At 52.1% G+C, this 21880-nt stretch overlaps 8 protein-coding genes across 8 annotated transcripts; 5 read left to right on the top strand and 3 right to left on the bottom strand.

The window, feature by feature from the left end:
- Positions 1–1382: 1382 nt before the first annotated feature.
- On the top strand, positions 1383–4606 carry NUU61_007710 (formin-mediated actin nucleation enhancer; the record flags this gene model as incomplete). The annotated part of the gene is made up of 2 exons (XM_056658235.1): positions 1383–1559; positions 1640–4606. The coding sequence occupies 2 exons, from the start codon at positions 1383–1385 to the stop codon at positions 4604–4606; spliced, it is 3144 nt and encodes a 1047-aa protein (XP_056508528.1).
- Positions 4607–5138: 532 nt separating this feature from the next.
- Positions 5139–6518, top strand: NUU61_007709 (putative GPI anchored protein; the record flags this gene model as incomplete). The annotated part of the gene is made up of 1 exon (XM_056658234.1): positions 5139–6518. The coding sequence occupies one exon, from the start codon at positions 5139–5141 to the stop codon at positions 6516–6518; it is 1380 nt and encodes a 459-aa protein (XP_056508527.1).
- An 830-nt stretch (positions 6519–7348) lies between these two features.
- Positions 7349–8586, top strand: NUU61_007708 (putative mitochondrial 2-oxodicarboxylate carrier protein; the record flags this gene model as incomplete). The annotated part of the gene is made up of 4 exons (XM_056658233.1): positions 7349–7416; positions 7638–7667; positions 7735–7821; positions 7875–8586. 4 exons carry the CDS (start codon positions 7349–7351, stop codon positions 8584–8586), a joined length of 897 nt encoding a protein of 298 aa, XP_056508526.1.
- An 849-nt stretch (positions 8587–9435) lies between these two features.
- On the bottom strand, positions 9436–12257 carry NUU61_007707 (uncharacterized protein; the record flags this gene model as incomplete). Its single annotated transcript, XM_056658232.1, has 2 exons — positions 9436–11603; positions 11657–12257. 2 exons carry the CDS (start codon positions 12255–12257, stop codon positions 9436–9438), a joined length of 2769 nt encoding a protein of 922 aa, XP_056508525.1.
- Positions 12258–12694: 437 nt separating this feature from the next.
- NUU61_007706 (WD40 repeat domain-containing protein) lies at positions 12695–14285 on the top strand (the record flags this gene model as incomplete). The annotated part of the gene is made up of 4 exons (XM_056658231.1): positions 12695–12914; positions 12986–13007; positions 13081–13576; positions 13647–14285. 4 exons carry the CDS (start codon positions 12695–12697, stop codon positions 14283–14285), a joined length of 1377 nt encoding a protein of 458 aa, XP_056508524.1.
- Positions 14286–14977: 692 nt separating this feature from the next.
- On the bottom strand, positions 14978–15706 carry NUU61_007705 (dynein light chain Tctex-type family protein; the record flags this gene model as incomplete). The annotated part of the gene is made up of 4 exons (XM_056658230.1): positions 14978–15265; positions 15338–15412; positions 15525–15563; positions 15677–15706. 4 exons carry the CDS (start codon positions 15704–15706, stop codon positions 14978–14980), a joined length of 432 nt encoding a protein of 143 aa, XP_056508523.1.
- Positions 15707–17244: 1538 nt separating this feature from the next.
- On the top strand, positions 17245–18813 carry NUU61_007704 (uncharacterized protein; the record flags this gene model as incomplete). The annotated part of the gene is made up of 1 exon (XM_056658229.1): positions 17245–18813. The coding sequence occupies one exon, from the start codon at positions 17245–17247 to the stop codon at positions 18811–18813; it is 1569 nt and encodes a 522-aa protein (XP_056508522.1).
- A 1511-nt stretch (positions 18814–20324) lies between these two features.
- NUU61_007703 (uncharacterized protein) lies at positions 20325–21641 on the bottom strand (the record flags this gene model as incomplete). Its single annotated transcript, XM_056658228.1, has 2 exons — positions 20325–20563; positions 20672–21641. The coding sequence occupies 2 exons, from the start codon at positions 21639–21641 to the stop codon at positions 20325–20327; spliced, it is 1209 nt and encodes a 402-aa protein (XP_056508521.1).
- Between the last annotated feature and the right edge of the window lie 239 nt (positions 21642–21880).

The following is a 21880-nucleotide window of genomic DNA, read 5'->3' as shown; positions in this document are numbered from 1 at the left end:
GGGCAGGCTTGCGTCGTGGAACTTCGCACGGCCGAAAGCCGCGAGGGTGAGGCACGCAGCCACGAACACACCGCCTGCACAAACAGGACAGGTGGGTACGAGAGAGGGGGGGATCGACCACACAGAGCCACACGTCAATGAGAGAAAGGGGTAGGGAAGGGGAAAGGGAGCAAGGAAAGAAGATGGGAAAGATGGGGGGTCCTCAAAGAATTCGAAGGGAGAGGAGACGGACTTGACGTGGGTTGGATTTGTTTGGGGAAAGTGAAAGTCACGGGGCTTGGCACACTGTGCGACATCATCGTGTCGGATGCTATTAGCATGGAATTCATATTTTACTAAATTTACTCAATTTACGAGATTGTGTATTCTTCTATGCTTTTCTGGCTATTTCAAAAAAATCATGGATGCTTTCTTATTTTCGACCTTTTTGTGCCTTGCTCCTGCCGGGTTGTCAATGTTACCCAGTCTAGGAACTGATCTTTCTACCTCGGAAATACATCGGTATACTTGAAGAAGCTATGGCAATCCCTGTGTTGCAATGATAAAATAGACTGGATTGCTTGGGGCGAAATCCTACCTGCAGGAGCTCAATTGACGAGACAATCTAGAACTAGATTTCTGCTCAGTAAGGAAGTATTCCAATACCATAGACAGCAAAGCTTGTATTTATTGGATGAAAGAAATTTGTTTCAGTAAAATAATATACCCAGTCTCATTCTTGATGCTATTCCTATTTCTAACACTACTTTCTTGCGAACAGTAGTAACCAAGTATACATAGTAGGTATCCAGGGAGTTCCAGTAGAACCGGAAGTGGAAGCTGACCATCCACGAGAACTGTCTAGACTCCGGTTGGTAATTTTCAAGATGCCATGAATCGACCAAATCATGGATATGGAAATATATGTAAATATCTGTAAAACTTGAAGATCCAACAAAGTTCTTACAAGGAGCCCCTACACAAGGCTCCAATCCAAGGACGGGAAAGTGGATAAGCGCGGGTGCTGCCGAGAGCTGGGACTAGTCCTCTTGGGAGCAATCCATCGTCCATGACGAATGCGACTGCTCTCAGCTGAAGAGATAATCCATAATACACAGATCCATTGCCCTCATGTACCATCTACCTAGTGTCAAGTGCCCGGGGAACGACGTGTACCGGTCGTGGGTACCTCATTACAATTACTTACAATAATACATAACTTACATTACCATCAATGCTGCTAATCGCGACGGGACATTGTTTCAAACGGTAATCCATCAACACCGGAGGCTGGGTGTCATCCACTTCATGCTTGCTTGGCACACCGAGACCTATTTTCTCACGCTCTCCCATCTTCTCTCCCCATCTCCCTGCATCCTGCCAGCATTCTGTCCCTCTCTCACATGCAGTCCAGCAGTATATCAAGGTCACAGCGACCCTACCCAGGAGATTCTGGCCAGCAAAGCCCACCACCCCAGCACCGACCCTCGGTGTCTGAGAGCAGTGTCGACGGCTCCATGGCTTCGCATACATCCGGTCGCAGTTCTTCCGCGTCCAGTCGATCCCAAGCAAGCAAAAATGTGAGTGTCTTTTATTCGATTCTCTTTGCCCTTGGGAATCCGCAGTTTCTAATCCAGTGTGCGCTTGACTCCCCACACAGCCTGATAAGCAAATCTCCCAAATCGAAAAAAGCGTGACGCATCTGTTGGTGGCGACGAAACAGCTCCTTGAGACTCTGACGCAATGGTCCCGGAAACAAGCCTCGGAAAACGACGTGTCGGATGTGTATGTGCGCTTGGGATATGAATTCAATTTGGCATGCCGTGCCTTCAATGCCATCGGTGTCGACACCTCAGACCTCGGACCAGTGCCGGATCTTCTTCGTACAATCCTTGAGGACACCCTCAGCCAAGACGCTTCGCCGCCCAGCCTTGACCGATATCTTCCCCGGATTCGCGATATTATCATCAACCTGCTGCATGGACTGAAGAGGAAACAAGCTCGTCTACGGTCACGCCAGCAACGCGAGGATGGTCGGTCCTTGCCTGCACGCCAGGCGAGTGCCGGAAGTCTCTCTAGTGGGCAGTCGACAATTGGCCAGCTGTACGATGAAGCGGCTGCTTCCACCATACCATCTTCCACCGGGCATTCACCGAAACGGCCGCCCCGTCGTTACGGCAGTAATGGCTCTCTGGAGGACCAACCTTCCATGCCTCGAACTTCTTCGGCACCATCAGCAAGCGAAACCCGGGGCACGAGCTATTCGGAGCGGGAGGCATCAAGGCGGGAGGCGCAGCAGATGCTCAGCGAAACCTCACCCTTGGACAATGATTCAACACCTCGAGCTGGGGCGTCCACATCTACAACTCCCTCCGCCTATCCCGCGCCGCCGCCGCCACCTACTCCCAAGCAGGATGATGCGCTCGGAGCCCTGCAGAGAAGTGGCGAGCTTGAGCGTCGGGCGTCTCGTCGTTTCTCTGCCTATCAAATCCAGAAACACTTGGGTACGTCGACCAACGGCGTGCCCGTTCTTCCCAGCCAAAATTCCCCGATTCCCAATCGCGGGCGGGATGTCCGTGAATCCCTCCATGCCGTTAATTTGCGAGGGTCGTATGTCCATTCAAGACAGCGGTCCACAAATCGGCTGCGGGAAGCCCCTCGGGGTGGACAGAATCAGGTCGCCACACATGTTCCGGATGCAGTGGAAGAGGAACGGACAAAGCCCTATGTGGAATTGCCCGCGGACCCCCAGCATTTTGAAACAGGGCCTGCTGAGCTTCCAAATGACCAGCTGCCTCCAGTAGAACAGCACAACCTTCAGGGTCCCACAAAGGAGGAGGCCCCACCAATCTTCCCGCAACCTCCAAAACAGCCTGCCCTCGGGGAGGCTTTTGATGAAAAGACCTCTGCTCCTACCGCAGAAGCGGCCCCAATAACGCCAAAGCGAGATAGCTTTTCACCAATTGCGGATATTTCGACACTGACGCCTCCAATCCCCCATTATACGACCGAGCAGCCCTCTCCCGGGAAGGAGCTTACCTTATTCTTGCAATACAAAAGCAAGATTAAGAAGTACGTTCTCCCAGAAGGTATTACAGGTCTGACCCTTGGGCGACTGCAATTGGCTTTCATCGAAAAGTTCGCCTGGAATACACAGAATAATGGCGTGGATCTGCCGGAGATATACATCCAAGACTCAATCTCGGGGATTCGGCATGAACTGGAAGACTTGGCTGATGTCAAGGACCGATCGGTACTGGTGCTGAATGTTGACAACTTGGACGAGGTCAAGAAGCATTTCGACGACAGTTTTGGAAACGTGCGTACCCTGGTCGAGGGCGTGAAAGAAGCCATCGCTGGCCAGGGAACCGCCATTCAACGTGTCTCAGACCATCAACTCGAGGCGGCAAAGGAAATGGCCCGCTTGGCTGTTGTCCCCCCAGCTTCTGTATCCAATGCAGCTGTTTCCGACCAGAGTCAAAAAGGCCCGGTGTCCGCAAATAGGAGCCAGATTGCAGAACTCCAAAGCTTACGCCGTGATCTGGCTATTCTCCGGCAGACCTATTCCAACTTCTCATCGGACATTGCTAGTTCGATGGGTGCAATCCGCAGCAAAGCTAGCCAAGTGAAGACTGCTGCGGATGATGTTACTGTCCCCACCTATGAGGGTGATGCCGGCCGTGCCCGCGTCAACACTGGGAAGAAGGAGCTTGCCGGTGAGTCCGAGCGACTCGTTTCTCGCGTTGATGACCTCCAAGACTTGGTTGAGGATCTTCGAAAGGATGTTGTTACTCGTGGAGTTCGCCCACTCCCGCGGCAGTTGGAAGGTGTCAGCCGTGACATCAGCAATGTCACGAAGGAGATCAAGAAGATGCAGGACTTCTTGGGTCGCGAGAAGCCTATCTGGACCAAGATCTGGGAGAAAGAACTGCAGCTGGTTTGCGAAGAGCGAGACCAGCTTACAATGCAGGAGGACCTTGCTGCCGACCTGCAAGACGATCTCGAGAAGGCTGCCCAGACGTTCGCACTTGTCGAGCAGGCCACCAAAGAGCAGGCCATGGGCAACGCCAACCCTGGCGGTGTCACTCTGCGATCTACCTCGCGGACTCTGGGGATCGACCCCTCTGTGGACCCCATGAAAGCCAAGGATGGTGTTTTGGGCGAGGTTCGCGCACTGCAACCCAACCACGAAAGCCGCCTCGAGGCTATTGAACGGGCCGAGAAGGCGCGCAAGAAGGAGCTCGAGACTCGACGGATAGGGCTGTTCCAAAAGGAACTCGGTGCATTTGTCGAAGAAGGCAAACTCAAGAAGAGCGGTGGTGTGGAAGAAACCGAGCGCCTTCGCACTGCCAAAGATGATCGCATTCGCAAGGAAGTTTGGGACCGGCAACAGGCCCGCAATGCCGAGATGGAAAAGGCCGAAGCCGAAGCTGCCGCGGCTCAGTCCCAGTCAAAGGCCGAGGATGAAGACGAACAAGAAACTCCGGGCGAGACCCAAGAAATCACCGAGGATGACGGTGGAGCAGAGCAGGAGGAGCCGGCGGACAATTCGCAGCCATCTGCTGAAGAGCCCGAGAAGAAGGATGCTGGCTCCCAGGAGCATTCGCCCGAGCCTGGGGTTATTTAAACCCTGACTGTCTTTTTGCTGGCTGTGCACGAATTTCTTTCCTTTCTTATTGCATATTGCTGTTTCTGGTCGGTCTTTGCATTGGATGCTTATGTCGGGGGTCTGGATTTTGCATGGAATTCCCCATTTATACCGTTGACGTGTCTTCTATACCGGTCCCCCCTTTATACCTTGGATTTCTCATCCTGATTGACGATACCCTGCCACTCATGTGGCGTGCTTGCCACGGATGGCCCTGTTGAATTTCGCAGCGTATAGTTTGTTGGGTAGTTTATTGGAGTTGATTCTCTATATAATGGCGATGTGAGACTATGTCAGAGCATTGATGTTATCCCTCATTTACTTCCTTGACTGGGTTATCTTGAGTAAAAGAGGCCTGTAAATACATGATGAGCCTTGACCCTGACCTGTAGACATATATACAAGTTTCCCAAGTTTCCCATCTGGGCCGGACAAGTTGGACATTGATGAGTCAGCCTCTTCCGGGTTTCAGGCAACTCCGGCGCTGATCCACGGTCCACCAGGACCCAGTATGCGGCTCTCATCAATCGTCGCCTTGGTTCTACCCGTGAATTCCCTCGAGACACGTACACAGAGAAGCAACTCGTCTTTCTCCCAGCTCTTTGACAATAATGTCGCTTCACCACTTCCGGCAGAGAATATCTTGTGCCGCAATGCCGAGATCGCCTCCCGGCTCGCGGCGAAGCCAGTCCACGGCGTGAGGAAGATGAGCGACGACGAGGGCGAGAAGTTTTTCCTCGACTACTGGCGATTCTCCAATGACACACCCGGGAATCTACTTGAGCGGAAAGTAGACGAGGATATGAACACAACCACCACGGCAATCGATGCTAGCCCAGGCACCATCGAGTGTATATCTCCGGATCACGCCAATATGGCAGATGAGGACTCCCCAGCTGCCATCTTTCTTGCCAGGTCTTACCCATTCCAGCCGCCTGCTTTGGTGGATTCAGGAACTGGCCCACAGAGACGTTCATTCACCGGCATATTGCCAAATCTGCTGGAATCCAGGGACTTCAAGTGCCCAACGGGCACGCACGAATGCAAAGCTATCAACCGACCCAGTCGCTGCTGTGGTTCGGGGGAGTCATGCGAGCTGATTAAGGATATCGGGTCCGGGGACGTGGGATGCTGTCCAAACTGGCAGACATGTTCCGGGCAAATTGGATCATGCCAGCGGGGATACACAGCATGCTCACAAGCTCTGGGAGGCGGATGCTGTATCCCCGGGTACGAGTGTGTCCCTGGAGGCTGTAAGTCTTGTTTTACCGTTTGTTCTGTATTCATCTCCAGGAACACGACTGACTTGAATCATACAGGTGCCTACATCTCGGTGGTCACTATAACAGCGCACTCCACCGTGATCGTCTCTACAAAGACGTATTCGACATCTCCCCAAACCAGTCCCTCTTCACCATCCTCTCCGAGCAGCATCGGGACCGAAATTACCGAGAATCTAGTCCCGCCAGCCCGCCCGACAAGTCCCTCCACAACCACCAGCAACGACGATGCCTGCCCAACCGGCTTCTACGCCTGCTCGGCTGTCTACCACGGCGGCTGTTGCCGCACAGGCCGAGACTGCGATACCACGTCGTGCCCCACGACATCTTCGACAACGTTCACGTCAAATGGCGAGACAATTGCTGTGCCGGTTCTGACGACAGGCCACTCAGCTGAGACAGGGCGCTGTGCCAAGGGCTGGTTTAGTTGTGCAGATACCGTGGGAGGGGGTTGCTGTCCTATGGGCTTTGCGTGTGGCTCTAGCTGTGTTGCTACTGCTACCGAGACCACCACTGTCGCCAAGGAAAAGCCAACGCATAACAGTGGAGAAAAACTGAGGAGCTCGGGGTTGGTGCTGGGGTTGGGTCTTCTGGGGATGTGGTGGTTGTGATGAGTGCTTCAACGGCCTCGAAAATACCTAGCAAGTAGACATTTTCAGCGACATTATATGCTGTACTTTGGAAACCTGAAGCTGCAGCCTACTCCGATATAGATTTCGCTAGGGCTGGTCAGTGTAATGGCAGGGGAAGAGGCCGTAGACTTGAACTCAATGTCTGCTAAGAAATCCATGGCAACTACAGGTAATAACGGAATATATCACCGGTAACATGACGACTCGAAATATCAGTCGAGTCTCAAAGAAAAATGACCGAGACTTCTTTTAAAGTGATCGGGAAATAACATGGAGGATTGTTATTCTGTCAGTTAAAATAACAAGTCAAGAGCCACTGTACAACCGGGAAAAGCGTTGAAGCGGGATTGCAGCCCTAATGTCCATGGATGAGATGCGATGGTTTGCTCAGACCGAAGACTCAGCACTTTGTAAATGACATTGAAGATCACCCACAGATAACATTCTGCTTCTACCTGATTGCTTGATTATTTATTTTATTTTTGTTTATTTTTATTTTCTTCACGGACCCCATGGGGGGCTTTACTAATAGCCGGAAGTACCACCAGGTACCGCGGTCAGCCCCAATGCGGCAGTGTGACCGCCGGGTACTTGGATCTCTTGCCGACACCGGCAACCCCATCTCGTCCTCCACTTTTCTCTCTTCTTCCCATCCCTCGTTCTTGTCATCTTGCGGCATTGCGGTTCGTTCTCCCTGGTTTCTCCATTTCTTGCTCTTCTTCTTTTTTGAACTCGTCGCATTCATTCCTGCAATTCCCAGAAACTAACAACTGCCCCCCTCCGCGGTCGCAGGTCCTCGGTTGCCCACCATGTCTTCCAACCAGCAGCAACCCCTCCCCTTCGTCTACCAATTCGCCGCTGGCGCGGTGGCTGGTGTGTCAGAGGTATGCATATCTTGACTCGGAGTCAATTCCCGACTGCATTTGCCCCGATCCTCCCCCCACGAGCTTGGCCCGTGACTAATGCGTGTCTCCCCGCACGAACAGATTCTTGTAATGTACGCTCTCTCATTTCCTGGCCGGGTCGTGTAGCCGAGTCCTCAGCGCCATTCTCTCTATGATATAAAAATAGGGCCCAATTAACATACGCGACTTGCAGGTACCCGTTGGATGTGGTCAAGACACGAGTGTAAGGAATCTCCCGATCGCACGCATGCAACTCGGGCTGTTCGCTAATCCAATCTCCGCATATGCAGTCAGCTTCAGACGGGTACCCCGACGGCGGGTGCTGACCACTACAATGGCATGTTTGACTGCCTCCGCAAGATTGTCAAGAACGAGGGGTACGTCGTGTTTTACGAAGTCCTTAATCTGATCCTCTAACCGCCGATACTAGTTTCTCCCGCCTTTACCGTGGTATCTCTGCGCCCATCCTGATGGAGGCTCCCAAGCGTGCGACCAAGTTCGCGGCCAACGACAGCTGGGGCAACTTCTACCGCGGGCTGTTCGGCGTGCAGAAGCAGACGCAGGGGCTGGCGACGCTGACCGGCGCCACGGCCGGCGCCACGGAAGCTTTCGTGGTGGTTCCGTTTGAGCTGGTCAAGATCCGTCTGCAGGACAAGGCATCGGCCGGTAAGTATAACGGCATGCTGGACGTGGTCAAGAAGGTCGTGCAGACCGAGGGCCCGCTCGGTCTGTACAAGGGCCTGGAGTCTACGTTGTGGCGCCACATCCTGTGGAACGCGGGTTACTTCGGCTGCATTTTCCAGGTGCGCGCCCAGCTTCCTGCGCCTGAGCCCGGCAACAAGAGCCAGCAGACCCGCAACGACCTCATCGCTGGTACCGTCGGTGGTATCGCCGGTACCGTGCTCAACACGCCGATGGACGTCGTCAAATCCCGCATCCAGAACGCCACCAAGGTGCCCGGCCAGACCCCCAAGTACAACTGGGCCTGGCCTGCCATTGGCACCGTCATGAAGGAGGAGGGCTTCGGTGCCCTGTACAAGGGCTTCATCCCTAAGGTCCTGCGTCTGGGCCCCGGTGGCGGTATCCTGCTCGTGGTGTTCACCGGCGTTATGGACTTCTTCCGCAAGATGCGCGGCGAGTAAGAAACCATCAACGACTTGCCTTGAGTTATTCTGCATCAATTATCACAACCACACAAAAATTCCGATAGCGAAGATGTTTCCATGTCCCAACGGATCCGTGTTCCATGTGTCGATGTCTCAATCCCGAAATCCTCGTCTGGCCCTTGCCCCGATACCCTCTTTTATATCTGCCATTTCTTCTGTCCTTTTTTTTTTGGTCAATTTTGATAGAACCTGTTGCGCATGTATCACTTACTGCTTGTCTGTCTTGTTGTCCCATCATCACCTTTTTCTTTCTTCCAAGATTGGTCTGTGTGTATCCAACTATCAGATTAGAGAGAGAGAGAGAAGGGGGAAACAGAAGGGGGACTGTTAGAAGGATAGAGAAATTTGAATGTTTGTAGCATCCTCTGGATCTGCCATGTAAAAAATGGATCGAGGCTTCTTCGTTTTCGGCGTCTCCCTGCAGTAAATCATGATCATGATGTTAATAGAGGCTACTCACCACCCACTACGAGATTGAACGAATGGGGTTTTTTTTGTTTTCGTGGGTGACTTCGATTCTCTGTTGTGGAAATTAGAATATTAAGGCAATGAGCCCTCCCTGGCTCATGCGCGCAACTCTTCTCCTTCTCTTCCTCTCGCATCTCTCTCTCACCATTCTCACAACACTCTCAATCGCACCTCACCTGGCGCACCCCCAACGCCAGGCACCACAAAAAAAACACACAAAAAAAGAAAGAAAACTTTTCTCAAACCTCAAGATGTTCTCACCAGGGACCCCTTCCAACCCACACACACAAACCACCACACACCACCACCACAACACAAACCACCCCATTCCTCCCCATCTTCCCTTCTCCTTCCCTCTCAGACATCGCCGCGCACCGCATCTTCCAGCATCTGCGCCAGCTGTGCCTCCGTCACCTGGTAAGAACCGTCCTCAGTCTCGAAGACAGGCTCGGCAACAGGCTGGAGGGCGGGCACGGCGACAGCCTCCACAGCACGCTCGACAGCAGCCTCGACAACAGGCGGGGGGACATTGGAGGGGGCCACCTTGGGCACAGAGTTAGCGGGGACGGGGACGGGGACGGGGACGGCCTGTTTGGCCTTGGGGGAGGCGGCCTTCTTGGGGGGAGACTTCTTCACACACCGGGAAGGGACAGCAACGCTCTCAGCGGAGCTTTTCGAGCTGGAAGGGGAGGCGTTGGTGCTCGCGACGGGGGGAGAAGAAGAGGAAGAGGGAGAGGACGAGGGGTTGGCGGCGTTAGCTGGAGCAAAATCATCGTCCAGCTCGAATTCGCAGTCGTCTTCGGTCTCGTCGGGGTCGAAGGCGTCGTAGGGTTTTCCAAGGCAACGGCGGATAGCTTTCTGTCGCTCGACGAATTCATAGCACTGGCCTGGGATGGCGAGGTCCCCGGATTTCTTGGATTTCTTAGACTTCTTGGAAGTCGTCTCGGCCGTGGGGGCGGTGGTTTCATCCGGTTGGGCCTGCCGTTTGACTGCGGTCATGATGCGGTTGATCTGATCCAGCGTGGTCTCGTTGCTGCGGAGCCAGTTGAACTCCTTCTTCCTGAAATCGCGGTGAAATTCTGTGAGCTGGGCGTCTTCTACCGCTGGCGCAAGCTGGGCTGTCTGAACACTCACGGCGGGGTCGTTGGTCAGGTCGATCAGGGGGACAGCAGCTGAATTAGGCAGGATGGAAGTGCGAGGTGCCATCGTCGTTTGAGCAGCCTGCATGGGTTTCACCTGAGAGGAGACCGTGGAGGACGGAAGGTGAGCAGATGACGACGATGATCGACGGGACGTGGACTGTTGGCGATTAGCGGAACTTGGAGCCTGGCCTGCAAGGAAAGTTGTAATAGTGCGTCCTGCTGGTGTCGCATTCTTGGGACTGGTACGGTTTCCAGATGAAACCTGGGGAGGGGAGACCGAAGTGGCGTTCACCGGGGACGACCTGGCAGGGCGTGAAGCCCGGGAGGGAGTGCATACCGTATTCGTTGCGCTAGCAGGAGTCGCAGTTCGAGGAGCTTTGTTCGAAGATCGCGGAAGAGAGACCTTCGTAGGCGTGGTCTTGGCTGAACCTCGAGCATTGGGAGAGGTGCGGGTTGTGTTGCTCGCAACGGGATTGGAAGTCGAAGGAGAGTTTCTCGAACTTGACGTATAGAACACTCCAAGAGGAGGAGTCTTGGTTGGCGTACAGGTCATTCCAGCAGAAGGGGTGTTGTTCGGCGCATAGAACACACCAGCAGGAGGGGCGTTAGAAGGCTTGGGAAGGATCTTGATAGGGCCCGGGTGCTGCATCGAAGGCAGTGGCATGCACGGATTGAAAGAGGCCGCAGGGACTGACTGGTTGATTGGGGCCTGGGAAAGACTCGGTGCACCATAATATTCGAAGGCTGCGAGGTTCTCCGTGGATTGACTATGCAATTGGCCATACATTTGAGCAAATCCGTAAATCCGGGTTCGTAATTCAGCCAGGAGCGGCGTCGGCCCATAGACATTCTTCATCATGTCGTTGTGTTCGAGACTCTTCATGATCATGGCGTCAAAGCAGTTCTTCAACTCTTGGAGTTGGTGCTTGTGCTTGGCAAGCTTCGTCTTGTTAGTGCTGTTCACACGGCGGAGAGTGGCATTGGCCTCCTCGGCAAGCTCCAGGTTCGATTTGCCAGTCCCCGGATCAATGGTGGTGGCCTCGAGCCAAGCTTGCCGATACCTGTCGCGCTCCACAACAAGTTTGTTGTTGCGAGATTCGGCGTAATTGACGCGGAAATTCATGGCCTTGTCTGGGACTTCGACCACTCGAGCATGCTGGTTCGGGGTCGAGGGTTGATACCCGATGGGCTTGTAGGGAGTGACACCCTTGGCGATCGCATTGGCTCGAGTCACGGCGTCGAGGGTGGCTTGTTCATTGATTTCTTGGCTTCCAATCGCAAACTTTCGTCCTGCCTTGCCGCTCGCGGGCGAGACGTCGACGGAAGGAGCCGCATGAGACGGAACGAAAATTGGTTCTTCATCGACCAAATCAAGAGGGGGGACTGAGTAGGAGCAGAGGACGGGTGTTCCGAGTTGGGAATCAGGTTGTCATTACTGAGATCAATTGCCTTCTCCGTGGCAACAGAAGTGGTGTTTTGTTCCGAGGGAATGACAGAAAAGGTCGAGGTCGAAGTTGCATCACTGCTGGGAGACTCGTGCAGAGAGACACCCGAGTCATCCTGGTTGGTTTCAAGTGCCTTGTCCGTCGCGGCAATGGGAGTGGTGTTTTCATGGGATGGAAGGGCAACGGCGGGGTTGAGAGTCGAGGTGGGTTCGTGATGCAGGCTCTTGAGGAAAACTTCCGAGTTGCGCAGAAAGCTATCGATGTCATCGTCGAAGAGAGAGTCCACAGAGTGAGATCTTTGGGTATCAAGGTGTTGTTTCTTGGGGGAAGAGGTATCGCATGCATCCGGGAAAGCTTCGTCGCTGGCACGCTTGTTCGAGGTTTCAAGCTCCTGGATAATTTGATCAACGCCCATGTTCATGAACTCAGTCATGTCAATGTCCAAACTGAGTCCATTTGCTTCCAGGAAATTCTGGGGAAAAGAGCCCAAGAGCTTGGCCATAGACTCGGGCGAAAGTGCAAGCTCCGGATCGGTGCCTGGGATGTTGTCAAGGTTCATATCGAGTCCCTCAAAGGGCTGAGTTCCATCCATGGTGGCAGAATACCAGAGGCAGGATCAGGTTAAGACATAAGAGACATAGAAAAGTCGCAAAGAAGAAAAGTACAGGGTGGTAAGAAGAGATGAAAAGGTGCAGAAAGGGCGAAGAAAGTCCTGGGGGGAGAGGCGGTATTTAAACAAAAGAATTGGGGGGACTGGGGACTTCATTGTTTCCAAAATGGGAAATCCTCAATAGGACGAGTAAATAGAGCGGCTGGTGTGTTCATTTTGCCTATATGGGACGGTGACTGCGACGATGACTTGTTTACCTTCATCTTTTTTCTGCCAGACAATTACGGCATTATCCAACCGCCTCTCTGCCATATCATCCACCGCTTTCCATTTATGATTCCACCGCCCTCTCTACCGCCTTCTCTTTCTCATCCAACATCACGTGTTGCTCTTGACCGCTTCCTCGTCACGTGCCCATCATGGCAGAAAGACGGCTCTCCTCCAGTGCTCCGACTCCCCTCATTGAGGAGCTTGAGCTGACCAGTTTCTCCCCTGATGGTGACACCCTCGCCTCTTCCTCTGATCGTGAAACCCTTAATCCCTCTGACAATTCTGGCCTCCTACCCAACGACGTTTTCTTGCGTCGTCCAATTCCATCGCTCCCTCCTGCGTCCAGGATGAGTGTCATCCTTTGCACTGGTAAGTGGGACCTGCACCACTCCCCGCATTCCTCCTTGATAAGAGTTAATTGTTACTTTTACCTACTTCAGCGGGGTATGATCATACCATCCGGTAAGTCAGCCTGAGAAGAGCATTGGTATGGCCATCAACATTCAGGACTTATGCTAACTGGTTCCTTGACTAGCTTTTGGGAGGCTCTTTCGGGCATTTGCTCCCGTACCATTCAGCACCCTGACTCCCAGGTCAACCGCCTCTGCATCACTCCAGACAAGCGCTTCCTGGCAGCGGCAGGCCATAACAATGTCAAGCTCTTTGATATCCGGTCCACCAATCCCAACCCTGTGATGACCTTTGAGGGTCACACCAACAACATCACTGGAGTTGCGTTCCACTGTGAGGGCAAGTGGATGGTCACTAGCTCTGAGGATGGAACTGTAAAGGTGTGGGATACCCGCACGGGCAGTCTCCAACGCAACTACGCCCACCGAGCTGCAGTCAATGATGTGGTCATCCATCCTAACCAGGGTGAGCTCATCAGTGGTGATCGCGCTGGCATGGTCCGAGTCTGGGACCTCGGTGAGAGTGTGTGCACCCACCAATTGATTCCGGAGGATGAAGCTCCCGTCCTCAGCGTGAGCGTTGCTAGCGATGGGTCTCTGCTCTGTGCCGGAAACAAGAATGTATATTATCACCCTGTTGACAACAAGCCAATGCTGGAGGGATCTCGGTAAGCTAATGATACGCTTACAGGGAAATGTTTACATCTGGCGTATGGCGCAGACTGAGGACACCACTCGCATCATTCCGATCTGCACTTTCCAGGCCCACAAGGACTACCTCAACCGGGTTCTTCTCTCCCCCGATGTCAAGCATCTCGCAACCTGCTCCGCCGACCATAGCGCCAAGGTCTGGAATCTTGACCCTGAGTATGAGCCTGCCAAGACGGCCATCAAGGAGTGGAAGGAGCGACAGCAGAATGCCGCGACGGACAAGACGAATGAGCCTGCCCCAACTCCTACCGAGTCGCTGAACCAGTCTCGCGATCTGCTTCGCATCTTTGACACTCCGGTGCAGGACCGGGACCTGCTGCGCATTACCGACACCACCCCTCGGGATGAGACGCCGCAGCAGACCTTCACGGCGCAGCCGGATGGGCCGCCCATGAACCCGGCCACCAACACCCTCTTTCTGGAGACGACCCTGCCCACCCACCAGCGCTGGGTGTGGGATTGCGCATTCTCGGCGGACTCCGCCTACCTGGTCACCGTTTCCAGTGACCACTACGCTCGCCTGTGGGAGCTTAGCACGGGCAACATCATCCGCCAGTACAGCGGTCATCACCGTGGCGCGGTGTGTGTTGCGCTGAACGACTACTCCGAGCCCCGCTAGGCGGCGCGTAGTGGTTGTCTGGTGGCGTTGGTTTTCCGGGAGGCTTGAGGGGGGGTCGCTGGATGGAATGGGATGGCGTTCTGTGTTTCCTGGGTCCGTTCACATAGCATGGCGCGCAAAGGAGTGGTTGATCATAGCAGGCTCCTCTGCTGATCCGGTGTTCTGTTCTTGTTTTGATTGTTTTCTTCGGGTTTGTTTTTATCGGGAGATACCAATTCAGAGGAGACTTAGGCCATGTCGCCTTATGTGGCATGGCAGTGTCCCTCTGACCAGCATCATAAAGATTTCACATTAAACTCACCTTTGTATTTTCGTAGCCTGGGCCGTTGAGGCGAGTGCAAGGGTAATATACCGGTCTACCAAGTAGCATAGCACATATTGATTTTCGAGGGATGCGATAGATTGATCTGGAGTATGTGGAGTACTGGCTGGACCATATAAATATACACAACACGCTCAATTGACCATAAATTGAAGCAGATAATAACATAAAAGGTAGACAAAGTAGACATCCAAGAAATCAGGCATGAAAGCCGTTGGTCAAAAAAACAAGTACAAGAAAAGATAAAAAGAAAACAGGAGCCCAGCTGTAGATTGCCCCGGTTCTAGTATGTCTCTCCGTCTTTCTCTTGCAATTCTTCTCCTCCTCCATTCCCCTTTCCCTTCTTTATTTCTTCGCCATTTCCCTTCATTTATGGAGTGACAGCGAACCACGTCACGCTCACCACAATATCCAGACCCTTCTCCTCGGCCCCGGGGTACTTGAACGTCCACATGCCGTCCCGGTTGACATCCCAGAAGGCGCCCGAGGCAGAGTGCATTCCACGCTTGCCAGCGTTGCCCTGGGTTCCTTCAGCAGCGGCATCCTTGTCGATATGGCCCTGTTGCACAATGGTGCTGTTCACGGTGAAGCGGTAGGGGGCCGGGGTGGAGGAGTCGGACGGGGCGGTGGCGGTGATGAGGGCTTGGAGGATGGTGTTCTAATAAAACCAACAAAAAATATGTAATTAGTACTGTGGTCAAGGTAGTGGAGGAGCTGGTCGACGGCTTACGATGATCTGCGAGTTCCACTGTCCCACCTTGTCGTGTTCGTAGCCCTCGGCGGTCTTCAGGGCATCTTCGCAGGCCTGGATTGGTGTCAACTGGGCTGTAGCCAAAATTGGAAGGCACAAGAGAGAAAGGAGAAGGGCTCTGTGTCTGTTCGGTGGAGGGAACAGCCCAAGGAAAGGAAGAACGTACCGAGGTGGTGATCTTAGTGAGGTCCTCGATGGGAACGGGCTATGGCAACAGTGTTAGCACCGAGACTATCAATGCTATCCAACAACAACAAATGGCTCTGGCCATGGCCACAAAGGAAGCCTGGAAGTCCAAATCACACGCGATTGACGTACCGACGCAGGAGTGGTGCCCTCGACAGCCATTGTAGTAATATGTAGCGATAGCGGTACTAGCCCTTTTCAGATCGCGGAAACTGTATCGCAAGACACATCCCGTTAGCATTACCCACCAACTAAGACTGCCATTGGCACAGTAAAACCACCGATTGTGGTTGACATCATGTCGGGAACAGCGAGGCGCGTCCCCGGAGTAATGCGTGGGGAGAAAGCGACGTCGCGGGACAGCCCAGAAACTGGAATCCAGTTCAAACTCGGGGACAGAGAGCATACCTCGGAGTGATATGAATTGCAAGGGAAAATCTGTGCAGAGGCAATCCCAAAAGTACTTGAAGTCTGTGGAGCCGATGTTTTGGTGTTTGGGTGGCATCATGGCGAGCAGATACCTTAGTCAGCCGTGTTGTGGGTGTGCTATAAACGGGCTCGATCTATGTCGTGGGATGATATAGAAGATGAGCATGGCCACTGTGGAGAGGAGGGACCACATGGGAATATTGATTATTAAAGAAGATAATATGTCAAAGATATCCATTGGCGAACATCCTTACTCGCCCTCTACATGATCAACCTCATGCTCCTTGAATACAAACAAAGCGACTGGCATAGCCAATGAGTAAAGCAGGCTGGGGCCATTATTAGGTTAGACTATCGGACTATCTGGATACCCAGGAGATACTGAATAGCGATGAAGCTAGAGAAAATAAATTGCCAGCCATTGCTCTGTACAAAGACTTCCAGCCTCTAGGTATAGTCTTCCTTCCACAAGTCAGAACCAACATTCTCTGGACAGAGAAAACCTTTGTCAGATCATGTAGTCGTGAAAGACATTGTGTTTTCTATTACTTTCCTGTGTGCTACCCACAAAGGCTATGCTCTACAAGATCATATTATTTTCTAGATTAGAGCTTATACTATGACTAGGTTAAGGAGCTAACCATAGACATCTGACATGAGAATCGGTGAGGTATAGCCTCACGCCATATCTGGTGGTGTATCTCAGGCGGAAGGCTTGAGAAGTGAGGGAATGTGGAGGCTGGAGCCTCTGCCATGGTGGTTGGGATTTGATTTGATGGAGGTGTAGGTCAAGTGAGAGGAGGGTAAGAGTCAAGGGGCAGTTGAGCTTTGAGATGGCTTTTAAATCAAAGCAAGTTTGTTGTTGCTCTTTGTCGCTTTGGTTTTCTTTGTCACCTCACTCAGTACCAAAAAAAAAAAAAAAAAAAAAAAAAAAAAAAAAAAAAAAAGAAAACTTGATGTCTCAGAATATATATCTTCATATCTTCACTAAACACAAAGGTAAGCATAGATAGAGCACGAAACCTATGCCTAGTATTTATTATATATATACCTATAGATCCTTATGTTTCAATTCAAACGGCACCATGAAAAATAAAAGGCAGAAAGATTTACAATAAAAAAAGTATCGTGGTTATCTGCACGCTTCATGTGGCAGAGTAAGCGTGCATCGATCTTCTGCCCCACCTCACTCACACGTTGAATACTCTCTTCTTGACTTCTTCTTAGCTTTCTAAGCCTTCAAATGCTTGAAATTTACACAAAGCACAAGAATGAGTGGAGTCGAGCTCGGTCTTGCTATCGTGGGCACATTGGACCTCTGTTTGAAGTACGGCACGCTCGTTGTGTCAAAATACAAGGCGTTCCAGGAAGCAGAGAGCGAAATCCAGGAACGCGTCACTACAATTGAAGCAACCTGGATCAAGATCTCCCAGCAACTGGAATATCTTCAGCGCGTGTGGGAGGCTTTAGACGAGGACTACCGGGACTTGCAGGGGCGCATCCTCCAAATACTCCAGCGAAAACTTCAGGCTGCGGTGTTGGAGACCAGCAAACTCGAGAGGCACTCACCACCAAACACAGATAGACTGGGCAAACGAAAAGCAGGGCGGTATGTCTTGTCGGTAAAGAAATCCCTCGACAACGCCATCCAGGACCTCCAGAGCTGGCAGAAGGAGTTCGACACAACATGGTTCCTAGTCCTGCGGATTGCCAATGCAACCATCGATACGGAGTTGGCCAAGCGCCCGGGCACCGAAAAACTGTCCGTTGCAAGGCACCTTCGAGATGCGCTACAGCCGAAGCCACAACGCAAATCCTCGGTTTCCCTGCCCGAGGCAGAGTTGAAGTCGGCCAGCCGCTCTGATATTCCGTTCTCGACTTCCCAGCTCGTTGAAATTCCGCGTTTTGGCACCTTTATCCTGGATTCGGTTGATTTCTCGTCGAGAAAAGATGCCTCGATGTTCAAAAGGAACGTCCGGGACCTTGCCGTGAAGTTGCAACAAGTTGAGCCATATGTGTTTCACATTCTGAGATGCTTTGGGATAGTGCGCACCACAGACCCCACCACGCACCAGATCCTCTCCTATGACTTCATCTTCTGCTTGCCCGAGAACTGCAGCCAGCCTCAAAGTCTCCGCAGTCACCTCCTCGCCGGGGCGAGCCATTCTCTCGGGGCGCGGATCAGGATCGCCAAACAGCTTGCGACCTCGATCAGTTACATCCATGTGTTGGAGTTTGTGCACAAGAACATTCGACCGGAAACAGTGTTGATTTTCCAAGACGGGGATTCTCAACTGGGTCCACTCTTCCTGCTAGGATTCAAAACCTTTCGCTCGGCCGATGGTAAGACGCTGCGCCTGGGAAACTCAGAGTGGGCCGAAAATATCTACCAGCACCCCGATCGACAGGGGACGAATCCTGATGCGGATTATATCATACAGCATGACATCTACAGTCTCGGGGTCTGCCTGCTGGAAATCGGGCTGTGGGGATCTTTCGTCACACCCACGGGCGATGCAAATCTTTTCTTGCGCACTTCCACCCCAAACTTAACTGTTCTGGGCAGGAATGAATCCTTCAAGAACCACTTTACGCAATTGGCAATGGATCGGCTGCCAGCGCGCATGGGGGAGAAATATACTCAGGTTGTTGTGAATTGTCTGACATGCATGGATGAAACCAATCCGGATTTTGGGGATGAGAGTGAATTCGAGGACGAGGATGGGGTCTTGATTGGAGTCAAGTATATTGAGAAGGTATGGAGAATGGAGACCCGTCGAGTCGGTTATTATTTCCTTGAGCTAGCCGACGCTGACTCGACCAGATACTTTTCCAATTGAGTGAAATCTCTGTCTGACAATCATGAAGGATTCATGAGCGCTTTTTTTTTTCCCCCTCGTCTGTCATTCTTGGTCGACCCAGATATTGGCGATGCACATAGAAATATTCTATTTGATCTTGAGAGTACATTGGCATGTTAGTTAGAATATGCCAATGCATAGCAACTACACTCATCCTCCTGTCTCGTGGCCCCAGCGGCCGAGATGATAGCGAGGTTTCACGATGACACGAAGTAAATTACTAACAAAAACCCCACACGTACTTAATAATTCCTTATTTTATTTTATCTTTTTGCTCCATCCGGTCAAGTGCGCCAAAACTAGCGTGGGCCTGACTTGAGTGTCGCCCCGTGGAGAATCGGCCCCGAGCCTTGTGTTGTTAATACGCGATTAGACCGGAGTGTGGAGATGTGGAGTTGGCGTACTCCACAAACCGGGCACCAGCCCAGAGCGAGACCCCGGTATATTCTCTGGTATTCTCTGACCGGGGTGCCCCAGGATTCGCCCCAGAATCCAAGTCACTTTAGTGGTGGATCATACAGACCACGGGGCACTGCAAAACCGGGGGCCGGTTTCCTCCCCGCTTCACCAGGTTGGGTAAAATGGAGCCCAGCGACGATGGAAGGACTGTGGAGCTCCACGGGGAGAAATCCGACGCATAAGACTCTGTCTGGGGGAAGGTTGTCGTGTGCTATAGTTGTCATCGGATATCCCCGGACAGCTCACAAAATCTTACTACAATTCGACTCTATACTTCATTCCAACACAAGCAGAACACACGAGTAATGCTTCTTGTTCATTCTTTTGTAATTCGTTATTGCCTGCATCGAAAGGAACAAATAGTCGTGGGAACTATATGGATGATTAGACTGTCGGGGCCCCGGTGAGTTGGATCTGTAGGAGCCCTAAGAAGATCCTTTCGAAGCCTAACCGTGTTCACAACCGGTCACAGCCGTGCGTTGCGTTTCCCTGCTCCGTAAAGGAAGAAAGCCTTCTTGTCTATATATAGGACAGACTGATCACTGCTCCAATAAAATGCCTTGGTTTACCCAAGGCGCTTGTTGGTCGTTTCGCTTCTCTTTCCACACAGTAAGCAATGCAACCTCGATTGTCAACTAGTGGGCCTCGGCCACAGTCCATACCAATAGTTAGGCTCCTTGGATCATTAATGTAGTTCCTTCCAGAGAGTATGACACTCGGGAATCCTCTTTTCCTCTGTTGGTTAGTGACATACCGCCCCCAAGGACCTTTCGACGCTTCACAGAGCGACATGGTGCTCCACTTTTTTTTCATACTGTAATAATATAGGTCTGATTAATGCGGCCCACAGTTGATTTCATTTCCCAACTGCACTGTTACGCCGTACCTGAGAGCGGACCTGATTTCCGAGCCGGCTCGTTCCGCCATCATAAACTATATAGAGGCATGGAGAGTCCGGGGAATGGGGCCATCCCGTCCCACACCCAGATCTTCTTTCTTTTTTTAAATCCTGTTCTCATTTTGATTCTCTGTTAAGTTCCACTGGTTCCTAACTCTTGGATCCAAGTCTCTCGCACAAGATGTATATCTCCAAACACCACCTCATCTTTGGGTGTCTTTTGGCTTTCTATGGCATTGCCTCCGCCATGCCAGGCCGTCCCATGGACGCCGACAGTCTCAGTCTTCGACCCAGCGGGGATATGGAGCCCTACAAAAACCCACATGATTCCAGAGACCTCGCCAAACGGAGTAAAGCGGTGGCGATTTTCGGCTTGGGCATGTTCTTAGCCAGTTCCTCGGTGACAGCATCCTGCGGAAAGTCCAATACATTGGCAGAGTGGACAAACGCGTGCATCGCTGCACTCAGCGCTGCACTTACAGGCTTTCTTGGAAGCGTCATCTGGGGGTTCATCGAGCACGCGAGGGAAAAGAAAAAGGAAAAGGATAAGTCGATAGAGGACCTGCTCGAACAACAAACAAGCGCCATACAGACCTCGAACGAACTTCGGGAACAGAATCTCCATGCTCAACAAAATAATCAACGGATGATGGAGCAAATACTTTATCAGTTGATGCTGCAAAACCGGGGGGGCGGCAGCGGCGACAACGGCAACAACGGCAACAACGGCAACAACGGCAACAACGGTAACAACGGCGATAACGGCGACAATGTCGCGCGAAGCTTCCGTGCTCATGTCGATGATGGCCTCCCACGCTTGCTGGCTCATCGGTCCTGTGAAGATGACGACAATGACGACTGTTTGCCCCATCGCGTGTGGTACTCCAACAACGCACCCAAGAAGGGGTCCAAATCGAGGAAGAGGCGTGGCTCCTCTTCCTCCGTCGCCACTATGCACACCATTCATGTCACATCGGCTGATTTTGATTATCGCGATGAGAACCGCCTCCAACGACGCCGCTATGAGGAAAACTGGCAAAAGCCCCTGGATAGCTTCGGGTGCGAAGAGACTGTTACTGTGGAGACCAAGGACGGCAGGGAACTCCACGGTGGCTATACCTGGGAATTCGGCAGCTGGGATGTGATGCTGGCCATGGAGGATATCGAATGGCAGACATACCACGCGGAACTCATGGATAAGATGAGGGAAGCACACAACAAAAAGGGCTGGTTTAGCAAAATCGGCCAGTATTGTATGGACTTGGGCACTGTCAACACTCAACATAACGCTACTGCCACGTACAACGGGACGAACAACGCTGGAATCTATGGCTACCTCTGGGCAGACGAAGACGAGGAAAGCAAACTTGCTAATGACGGGAAATTCTTGAAGAGATGTAGGAATGCCGCTTGATTTTATGACATATCTTTTGTATGACATTGTGTCCATGTATTATTGGAATTATGTGTGATGAGAAATTACAATCCTCTATTGAGCAACGGTATCTCTGTTTAACCCTCGATGTTGTAATCCAAGGTCTTGCCTTGGGGTATATTCACGAAGGTTTTACACTCTCTAGGGCTTACAAACAAAGAGTCTTATGTTGTTACTCTTGCTATACCTAATTTGCGCTGTCTGTAGCGTACGATAACAGCTTCAAGTCAGACATCCAAAACGATCCATATGTT

Source organism: Penicillium alfredii, assembly GCF_028826965.1.
Source record: "Penicillium alfredii strain IBT 34128 chromosome Unknown utg000010l_segment0_segment0, whole genome shotgun sequence".
Classification (NCBI taxonomy): Eukaryota; Fungi; Ascomycota; class Eurotiomycetes; order Eurotiales; family Aspergillaceae; genus Penicillium; species Penicillium alfredii.
Note: the sequence above shows the minus strand (reverse complement) of the source record. Positions and strands in the feature narration are given on the sequence as shown.